At 41.2% G+C, this 11,932-nt stretch overlaps 1 protein-coding gene across 2 annotated transcripts in view; it reads right to left on the bottom strand.

The window, feature by feature from the left end:
* Window positions 1-9,957, bottom strand: part of epas1b (endothelial PAS domain protein 1b) — a 30,003-nt gene extending 20,046 nt beyond the window's left edge. The window contains exon 1 of one of the 2 annotated variants that reach the window (XM_084470570.1): window positions 9,602-9,957. In XM_084470570.1, the coding sequence (XP_084326696.1) occupies window positions 9,602-9,627 (26 nt within the window). In that variant the 5' untranslated portion in view covers window positions 9,628-9,957. The remainder of the gene's footprint in view (window positions 1-9,601) is intronic. The other variant, XM_084470571.1, reaches the window with a different exon arrangement.
* Between the last annotated feature and the right edge of the window lie 1,975 nt (window positions 9,958-11,932).

An 11,932-nucleotide genomic window follows, 5' to 3' on the forward strand; every position in this document is an offset into this window, starting at 1 on the left:
CAGAGGATGGTGCATTAAACCCAAAAATATATGCATCAATCCATCCATCCATCCAGCCATCAATCAACCCTCCAAAAATGTCAACTCAACTCAATACTTTTTAAAATTTATTTATCCTTCTTAGTGATCACCTCTCCTTTGCAACAGCTGACATATCAAGGTGTGGCACATCAAGGTGCTGACTAAGCAGCCTGGTAATTACACAGGCGTGCCTTGGACTAGTCACAATAATGCAGTTTGCAACTGGCAGGCCGAGTGCAGGAATGTCCACCAGAGATGTTGCTGCGAATTTAATGTTCATAATAATAATAATTATGCTTTGTAAATGTAAACTGAATTATTTTCTTATTTAGCACGCTATAATTCTAACTCTCACACTGTGGCCGTAAATAACCATAGTGCGACTATGTGTCATTGTTTGTGTTCCTTTGTATCACTGCAAGGGAATTTGCCAGTGATTTTATTGTTAGCTGATGCTTAATTAACTGTGATATTGGCAAATTCAACCAATTTATTTTCTTTTCAACATTTTTTGATCTGTTAAAACTGCCGTTTCTTTGCTTTGTTGGGCATCCAGCTTTCAGTCACATTGGAGATTTTTTCTGTTGACTAAATAAATAACACCTTTTTTTTGATACACAGACTTGCCTGGAGGTTATCAAAAGATTATATTATTTGACGATGAATCTGTGATGTAATGAGATAGTACTTCTGGAAGTGTCTCCTGTGTGTCTGGGTGTGGAATGTCGTGTGTGTGTTGCCAGTCTTTGGTTATCTTAGTACCATTGAATGTCCACTGATTCACGGGGCTGAGGGCAACCGCCATGAAGATGAACTCAACTGACCCCCGGCACAGAAACTCACGCACGCCCGCACACATGCACGCACGCACGCACGCACGCGCGTGTGTGTGCGTCAAACACAATGACTACTTGACTACATTGTATTTCAAACATTAACAAGATTAGAATATGATTCATGCCCTCTATCTATAATATCATACAATATGACGTGACACTTTATAACATCAAGTGATGTCATAGTTTTGTTCAAATGCTTATATTGTTGTCAACGCTTCTGTTTTAATGCAATGTGATGTCAAGCGTAATAATTGTAACATTGATACAATTAATAATATTAATAATAATAAGAGTGAATATGCTTGTGATTTCATCATCTTGTGATGTGAAGTGTATCTGTTGAGCCACAAGTGCCACAAAATAGTTCATAATTCACATCAATAAACAATAAACATCAAGTATCAAAAATGATACGGGGTGAGGGGTGTGACAAGTAGTCACACCATGGAACTGCGCAGTGATATTACGGTGGTGTTCCCTCGCTGCTCACAGGGAAAACCACCAAACAAGTGCAGGAACACCCTGTACCCTGGGTATGCTACCAGGGTATTTATCGCCTCCATAAGGCGATAAGAAGTCTTAGCCTTCACTCTGAGCTCCACCTAACCGGCATTGATCTTCATGCCCAGAGGCGACCCCCCCCGTGTCCTCGGCATCTATTTACATTTGTTTTTAATGCATGCAAAAAAAAGAATTAACATGGAGTATGTAGCTGTTCATATTGATGTCAACGGTCAGCGAGAGTCAGAAGAGAGACAGACCGACTGAGAGGGATGAGACAGGGAGAAAGGGAGGGATAGACAGACAGAGGGAGAGAAGAGAGACAGACAGAGAGGGACAGAAGTGAGACAAAGCTAGGCAGTGTGTCTGTGTATAAAGGTGTGTAAATAGTAAGTAATAATAAGGGTAGGTGGAAAAGGGTCATTCAGAATGAAACAGACCAAAAGCAAAACAGCAGTCATACAGGCCAAGACACACACACACGCACACACACACATACACCAACACAAACACACACACAGACAGACAACTGCAGGTGAGTGAGACGGCCTTTGGCTGAGAGAGGGCGAGAGAGAGCGAGAGAGCGAGGACACAGCAGGCATTCTGAAGCCGGCCTGCCATAACTAACACTGTCAGGCTATAAGCCACAGAGTCACAAGGCAGTCACGCACATGGTGAGCACACACACACACACACACACACACACACACACCCATACCCCCCCCCCCCCACACACACACCCCTTACTTGTATGCAAATGCACACATTCATAAATACAATCACACACCGGGACATTTTGCCTCGTAGCTTTGATAATGAAATACTTCTAGGGTATTTTTGTTTGTCTTGCTCATTCTCAAAGAGGTATTAATCTCAGTGAATCACGTCATTCTTGGTCATTATATTTAGGAGAAGAGAAAGGCTTTTCATTCAAAGGATTTTGAGCAGGAACACACAGACATTCATATGTAAAGAGAATAATAAAATGTTATATATATATGTATATATATATATACATATATATATAAATATATATACAGTATTTATACACACACATACATATACTGTACACACACACACAAGCAAGGAGGTAATTACGTAGAAAACTGAGACCCTACCCAGAGCAGGTGGTGTCACCAAGACCCTCTGGCTGTGTGTGTGTGTGTGTGTGTGTGTGTGTGTGCGTGCACGTGCGTGTGGATGTGTGTGTGTGTGTGGATGTGTGTGCGTGTGGATGTGTGTGTGTGTGTGTGTGTGTGTGTGTGTACAAGGTAACCAGGCTAAGAACCTGTTTGCGTTGTGTAATATGTTCATTCTATTGATAACTACTCAGACATTTAATAACGTTTGGATTCCGAAACATATGCACACGTCGGCGCACCGCGTCATTGTCTCTCCAGACGCTGAATCGTGACAACGCTCCTGTGGATCTGTTCTGTTTCTTTATCAGGCCTTGCATTGGATTATAATACTTAACTCTATTCTGACCCATACGCCACATAAACCCACGCACACACACGGCTGCCTACAGCGGGCCTTCCTGTGGCGCTGGCGGGCTGCGTAACACAAACACAGCAACAATACAGCACCAGCTAATCTGTGATGGGGGGGAACACAGAGTTCTGGAAACATGGCCTAACACACACACACACACACACACACACACACACACACACACACACACACATCCCAGACAGCGGTCCTGAGTTCAGCCCAATCAGGGGAAGACAGATGCAGGAGATTGCTGATGTTTCTGATAGCCTGCAAAATAGAGGTGCGTACACACACACACACACACACACACACACACACACACACACACACACACACACACACACACACACACACACACACACACACACACACACACACACACACACAAACAAACCCACCCACCCACAGTGATGGTCTGGATACACTTGCTGAGTGAAGCAGGCACAGCAAAGTGAAGGTTGCCAGGGGACACAGATATACATAGATAACGAGAGGGAGGGAGAGAGAGAGAGAGAGAGAGAGAGAGAGAGAGAGAGAGAGAGAGAGAGAGAAGGAAAGACACTGAGAGAGCAAGAGGGCGAGAGTGAGAGAGCCACAGGTGGTGAGAGCAGTCAGCTGTCCTGACTTGGCCTCCACGGTTAGAATATCAATCAGGCAGAGCTGAGGAAACATACTAACAAAGAGAGATCAGCCTCATTATAGACCCAGCAAGACGGATCGCCAATCAGAAACAACCCCTTGGAATATATGAGGAGCAGAGGAAGTTTAGCCTTGGTTTTAAGATACATACTTGACTACAATCCCAATCTGTACTTCATGGGTAGAATCATGCTTTTCATTCGGATGTGCAATAATATAAGTATACAAGTTGTACCATTGTGTATTTTTGTTGTTGTATGTTGTATTGCTGCAGTGGATAAGGGTTGTTGTCTGTTGTATTTAACCGTAGCGTGAGGCAGTGTACTAAACTACTTTCCCCCGAGATAATAAAGTATATAGAAGCAGAGTGTGGAGAGGATGAAAGGCGGCCGTCCACCTGGGCGGTTTTCTCCTTGAGGAGAGTATCGCTTTATACACACGTCTAGAAACAATCACAGTCTGCACAATAAACGGCAGCGTCAACATCTAGAAAACTATTAAGTAGATGTTGCGTGAGCAGAGAGAGTCATGAAAGGAGGAGTTAAAGGAGAGATGAAGGGGAAAGTGAGGACAGAATGCGACCCTTTGATCCTGATGTTGAGGTCCTGAGATGCCAGTTTGAGGCTGCGGTGGGGGACAGCGTCCACTCTGCAGAGGTATGGATCACAGAGGATTGAATGTGTCTTTTGAACTGTTCTCGCGTCCAGCGGATTGATGGGCTCTGGGATTCCTTGCGACATAAGTGGCAATGGTGAGAAACGACATTGAGTCACACAGTTCTCCTTCCTCCTGGCACAAGCTGATCCCAGTAACCGACCTACAACATATGTAAAAAAACAGCACAAAACACAGCTTGTTGTCTGTCAACAGTGGGTCAATCAGTGTCAGGGAAGGTTTAGTAAAACCTGATTAATTACTATTATTACAAGTGATAATATCAGATCTGTTTTCATATTGGCATTTATTTAATTAGGGGTGACAATAACTCATTTAAACTAACTTCACTGCTCATTAGTTAGTTACGATAACTAACTTTCTTAGAAATTAATCTTTGATTTATTGTGAAATTTACACCGTCCGTGATTAACTCTTAAACTGTGAAAGCCGTGGACTTATCACATGGAGGAGGGCGGCCCTGGAACGAGGCCAGGGTAAACTGTGGAGCAAGGCCATTACAGTAGCACAGGAAGAGGAAGTAGGGGAGCTGGCGGACAGGAAATAGGAAATGGCAGGGAGACAGAGTTCTGAAGCAGGAGGAGGGGGGAGACAAGGAAGTATTTTAGGCTGGTCCAACAGGGACCACAAACAAGGAAAACAGGGGAGGGAGGGAGGGGGGCGAGAGGCAACAACAAGACACAGGGAAAGTAGGAGTTTGTTTTTTGATTGATTAAGAGACACAATGGCGTTATGCTATATTAAAAAAAATATATATAAATATATATATATATATTATCGACGTAGAGAAAGAATGAAAGACAATGTATTGACAAACTGATGGATTTGGGTGGCCAAATCGTGAGAAATCACAATGAAATGATTGCTGATTTGTGAGACCTATCCCTGTAATCTGTGTAGCTGTGCTATGCTGAGGACTTATGTCACTGTAGGAATCTCCCCATGGGTGTCCAGAGAGGCAGTACATAGGCTATTTTGGAATTCAAGGGACCAAGAAATAAATGCACTTATCCTCAATCATTCACTTACTCACTTATTCTCTGTACAAAGAGGAATTCAAACCCAGTGCGGCGACCCCATCGGGAACACCTTTCCCCTCTCGCCACCTCACGCCCAAGACAGACTCAGAGCGGGACAGATACAAACAGATACACCTAGTGCCTGTTTGTCTCAGCCCGTCAGTATCTCTCTCGGGATGACAGTATGTCATCCAGATTTTGGCAATACAATACATAAAATGAAATGTTGTAGCTTCTCCAATTTCGACTGCTCTTAGCCTACCTGGTCTCTTCTGAAAAAAGTGACTTCATGACCTAATTTTTGAGTAGCAGTCTCTAAATGAACAATATTTTGGCCGTTTTTGATAGTGAATATTCAGTGCATCATATTCATGTAGCATCAAAAGAAACTCCCAGATTGAAATTTGTGTGTTAAAAGTAAAATTTTAAGAACATTGCAGGCAATTCATTTTATTTCCTTGATATAAATTCAATGCAATTGTTATTATGTTATTATGTGTGACACAATGCAACATGAGAAAAAGGTATGTATGTATCTATATATTTATGTAAATGAAAACACATGAACATCTTTTAAAGTTCTGATACTTGCTTCACAACTGTCATGTGACATGATCCAAAAAAGATATATCAAAACGTAGCAAAGTGTACTTTGAGATGTCAAAACTCCAACCAGATGACAAGTAGTAAAGTCCGCTCATAAACTACCATATTATTACTTCAATTAAATCCCCCAAATAAGAAAAGCTGTAGTACAACTAGAATGTGTGTTTTCCAAAAAATGTCAATAAAGTTAATTAAGTTAATTATTTGATTATTTTTAGAATTCTGAATAGTTTTTGAATCACTCTTTATACTATTATGATTATTCTCACACTATCTAATCTCCCTTGGTTACAAAAACATATAACCTTTTACCTAAGGTTATCAGGTGCTGTTTGGGGTTCGGTCAGCAATATAGATACCATGCTAGGCCTTAACTTCTTAACACATTAGCACTGCAATCTATTACAAAAGTAGATAGTGACATTTGATTGAACCCCATTGAACAGCAAAATGATGAATTTTTGCTCACAGGATATAACTCACAGGATGAGCCTTTAGTTCCATCTCTTTGTCTTAGGACAAGCTACTTTATAATATGACATTATTCCAAATAAGACATTTTGATGAATGGTTCCACCTAGGAACATGGCAAAATGTATTCCCCATTTCCTCTTGCCCTAGCAGAAAACACAAACTACAGTGTGAACTCTTCCATAGTCATTTATTGTAAATTGTACATCATAAACATAGAACATGAATCAAAATCTTGATAGTTCATGGAAGTTATTTGCAATGAAAAGTAGGGGAGTAGCTGCTGGGGGGGGGGGGGGGGGGGGGGGGGTTGGTAGTGGTGAGTAATAGGTGGTGCTGGGTAGTGTTGGGTGGGCGGTGAGTAGTGGTCAGTAGTCCTCTTCACACTGCCTGATGCCTAACACTGTCTCCTGAATGAATCCCCATCTCTTCCTCTCCCCTTCTCAAGAGATCGTCCCTCCCTTTCCCCACCTTAATCTCTCTCTCCTGCTCACACTGCAATGTTCACCATGTCAAATCCTGCTCAACAAATCCTGTTTTCAGTCCTCTGTGTCTATGCTTATCTACAAGACCGTTTCTCCTCATTTTAAATGAGATAGAACAATGCAAACAAAAAAAGATGGAAACAAACCAAACCAAACGTAAATACAACAGCAACGTTCACACAAACACCAAAGAGAAGCAAAGAGCAGTCTTGCTGGATCCTCAGGAAGATGATAATGGTGTAAGGATGACCATTATATTGTTAACTAGAACTTATGCTCAGTAGACCTCCGCCATGAACGCCATGAGCCTGATGGGGGGGGGGGGGGGGGGCTGGCCTGGAGGGACACTGAGCCCATCAGCACCCATAGGGCACCCCTATACAGATTTACCAGAGAGCAGAAATTGGACAGAGCTGGGAGACGTAACCAAACATTCTTCATGAAAGCTTGACAAACCTTTGAGCATAACTTTTGGCGGCGTTACACAATCTAGGTAAAGTGATGCACCTTCACGATGCCACGCCCCCTTCTTTCTGATTAGCATGAAAACGTAATCTCTTCTTACTTGGCACACGACCAACCTGCCCACTCAATTTGGTGCAAATCCAAGCTCAACTTCTGAAGATACCCCAAGCAATCACATGCCTCAGATATCCTGCACACAGACGGACAGACACACGGCTGTTACCTCCTTGGCGGAGGTAAACATAGTTGCGATAATAGAGAATGAAGAGACGGCTATTATTATAATAGAAAAAATTGATAGATTTCACCAATTTTCTATCTTGAAAAGATACAATTATGCAGTTTCACTTGCAGAATAACTTTTTTTCATGTATTGTATTTGTGTGCTTTGATCGTTTACATTCTTACATGTAAATACTTTTGATATAAGTGTCTGCTTACTAAATGTAAATGTAATCATTAATTAAAAAATTGAAAAAGAGGAATTCAGGACTTCAGATTTTCTTTTGCTAGAATCTGTTGACCGGCAGAGTGGGCCTTCACCACTCAGCTAAAAATTTGCTTAATGGAACACAACATACTGCAAGAACAGATTTCTCCTTAAATTATTTAGTAAATTTGCTTTTTAAATAAACAGCTGTGCAAGCCAGGAAACGTCCTTAATCACACAGTTGATCAGTGTCAATTACAGCTTCCAGGCAGAATTAGTGAGTATCTGCAACTGGAAAACACACACACACACACACACACACACACACACACACACACACACACACACACACACACACACACACACACACACACACACACTTCCGCCTCCTTCCCCAAAATGGACGATTGCTCCCCTGTGTGTGAGCCCAGTGAAGGGGGGCCATGTTTACCTCATGAATCACTATTTGATTTACCCAGGCCCAATTCTTATGTCATGTTAACAGATTTAACATAACATGATTTCTAAATCCCTCCCTTCTTTCTGAAGTGAATGTGAAAGCTTGAAAATACACATAAATAAGAAAAAACAGCACACTATTGCATTTGAACAAGTTCACACACACACACACACACACACACACACACACGCACACACACGCACACACACGCACACACACACGCACACACACGCACACACACACACACACACACACACACACACACACACACACACACACACCTTTAAAATTAGCAGAGAACTGATATTAATCACAAAAATATTGGTTTGTGTGACCTATCCTTCTGCTTTCAAACAGCAAATTAGAAAACTTAAGAACAAAGACTATAAGACCAGCATTGAGGTTTTGAGAGAGGGGAAAAGCTCATGACTTAAAGACTAATGACAATATTTTCATCACCCAGTCCCTTTGGCTATATGTCTAATACGAGTTTAATAAAACAATAGATGAGAAATTAGACAGAGCAGCAGGATATGAGTTCAATATATTAAGCCCTTCTATAATGAACATTATTGTAGTCCATCTATCTAGGTCATGATGAATTCGGTTTCATGCAGTTGATAAAATCTATAAAGCACATGACATTGTGTGAAGATGGCTTAGGAGAATCGGTAGGTATCAGGCCTATGGTCTTTGTAGGCTGACCATGAAGTGAGCATAAGACAGAAAGGCCATTGATATGATAGAATTATTGATTATTAAGAAAGAGCAAAACATGAGGGCTAGTCATAAGAACGATGAAAGCCTACATGTCAGGGTTATGTCGGTCTGCTCTGAAAACCGATTGGTTTCAATTTGACACCGACTTTATAATGAGGTCAAATAATATCAGTGTAATATTGATTTAGTCTTAGTGATAACTAGTTGATGTGATAGGCGAGTTACAAACGGATAACCCAATATGGGCCTAGCCTATAATAGGCTACTTGCGGTACAACTATCCGATACAAAACAAATAGTTGACTAGTTATTCACAAGGCTTATGGTATTTACAATTTGACTTTTGCATTATACATTCCGGTCTTTAGCACATTGCTTCCTCTAGTGCAACCAGAATGGTGTGTTGTGATTATAAACACCGTTTCTTTCCTATTGCAGCTCATGGCAGATCGCATCGGCATTTTACTGCGCAGTAGAGCCGGTGCGCTGCCGCAACAGGTCTGGAGACCACAGGGGTCTCACGGAGACCACCGCAGGTCTCACGGACCACCGCAGGTCTCACGGACCACCGCAGGTCTCACGGAGACAGCAGGTCCCACGGAGACAGACAGCAGGTCTCACGGAGACAGCAGGTCTCACAGAGACCATCACAGGTCCCACGGGGACCGCAGGAGGTCTCACGGAGACAGCAGGCACACATTTAGAGATATAAAACAATCAAACAAAACTTTTTCATGGTCATATTACAAAAAAAAAGTAAATATTGGGTGACTTACGTCTTCTTCTCTTTATCGGATGTCATTCTTGTTATGCAAACAAACCAGTTGGAACGGCGTAAATCCCACCAGAGTCTGGTCCCACTGCTGAGTGCTGACCCAATGTTCACCAGGCGAGAGAAGCTGTTCACTTCACACTGGGGCTGTCACTGAGGCGAGAGACAGGCTGAGATGGACTACTGAATCACTTGATGATTGATTACTAAACTCAAGTCCCACAGGCGGGTTCGGCTGTTCTCTAGGGCTGGAGGCAGAACAGTCTCAGGACACTGCTGAGGATTGTTCAGTCCAGTTCACCGCTGATCCACGCTGCTCCGCTCCACTCGGTCAAACTTTTCTTCGGTTCCTGCTGATCTGAAACGCTCTCGCACCCTTGACCGCAGTTCTACTCTCTCTCTCTCTCTCTCTCTCTCTCTCTCTCTCTCTCTCTCTCTCTCTCTCTCTCTCTCTCTCTCTCTCTCTCTCTCTCTCTCTCTCTCTCTCTCTCTCTCTCTCTCTCTCTCTCTCGCCCTGGCTCTCAGCTGGCAGACTGACAGGAGCAAATCAATTCGAGGACACTGATTGGTCGAAACCACCGCCAAGTACCGCCTCCTCGGTCCCCGCCCCCCCCTACGGCCAGTGTCATAGGACCAAGTGTCTGCTGTTATGTCAGACAGACAGCTCATGGCTCTGGTACAGCGAGTATATGTACTGTGTAACAGTGTATTATTCTTCAGGGGAGGACATTTCATTCAATCTTGTTGTGGCAGGCCTACAACGTCATTGGTGCTAGAGCTGTATTGTACAACCTTCGAAACCCAGTCTGTTGTATGGGCAATGGGCATGTTGACTGCACAACACATTTACCCTATCGAAAGAACAAAGGTCAGATTAAATAGGGTAAACACTTCAGAACAGTCTTTATCTGGAATATGTGACCCGCATTCACATTTAATGGCTTTGTTAAATACATGGAAGATACATCATTATTTGAAATAAATACCATGTACCATGTACACCGTATATTAGCATAACCTATCAAAAACATACATTGCTTAAAATATGAATAATACATTGAACATTGAACTGTAATTAATGTATGAGCTTACCCAGGATGTACAATTATCAACATTTTAAAAGTGTACATTTTAGCAAAAGTGGTGCTGCATTAAAGACGTACTGATTCATAGTTTTCTTTCTATTAAAATGTTTGGTAACACTTTACAATAACCATAGTTTATAAATGGTAAATAGACCATTTATAAATGGTTAATAGACCATTTATAAATGGTTAACAGCTTATAGACCAATTATAATGGTAAATAGACCATTTATAAATGGTTAAGTAGACCATTTATAATAGGTAAACAGATAGTTTACTAAGTTTACTAATGTTTAATCATCATTTATAAACAGCAAGACCAATCATAAATGGTAAATAGACCATTTATTAATATTTAACTATCATTATAAATGGTCTATTAACCATTTATAAATGGTCTATTTACCATTTATAAACTATGGTTATTGTAAAGTGTTACCAAATGTTTTATATTTGATTTATCATTTCATGTTGTTCACATTTATGTAGGTCTTATAGAGCTGTATACTTTCATGTGGTAACTTAGTACTCTATCATGCAAATTGTATCAAGGATGTATGGTGGCAGATCTGTTTTAAATATTAAACACTCAAACTTAACTGAGCTGAATGTCAGGTTCCATGTCTAAATGTCTCCATGATAAACGGTATGTATTATGTATATTAAACATGGCGTTGAATAAAAAAATGTTCACACCAGAGTTTAGTTTTCAACATCATCATCATATTTAATAGGTTTCCAAAATAAATTCACTACACCTTTAAATCCTTATAGAATACAGTACATATGGAACCCAGCAGAAAAAAAAAAAAAAAAAAAAGAACCAACAAGCTTCAATCCAACAGAACACAATGGAGGGGCTGGAGCCAAGTTCATGAAGGGACTGTCTGGCCTCGTGAGACCATCATGATATCCCAAGTTCTGTGTCTCTCAATGTAAATCACAACATTTAATATCTTGATGGTCTCCAGAGGCAAAGAAATATCACACATGTGACTAAATGTACACATGAAGCTTCACAAATGAAGGACTTTAAAACATCTATAAGCTAAATAATGAATTAGCACGATGAGGGGTGAACACATACATGTTGTATGCAGATGGTTCATTTATTTCACCATAATCATCATTTTTTTCAACATCATGGACATTGCATGAGTCGATGTAAAGGGCCTTTGATGAGACTGATGTTAGTATTTGGTATATAGCATTGAACCATCTATGAGAATAGTGCCGTCTGCGTCACTGTT

The sequence above is a fragment of the Micromesistius poutassou genome (assembly GCF_964030765.1).
Source record: "Micromesistius poutassou genome assembly, chromosome: 7".
Lineage (NCBI taxonomy): Eukaryota > Metazoa > Chordata > Actinopteri > Gadiformes > Gadidae > Micromesistius > Micromesistius poutassou.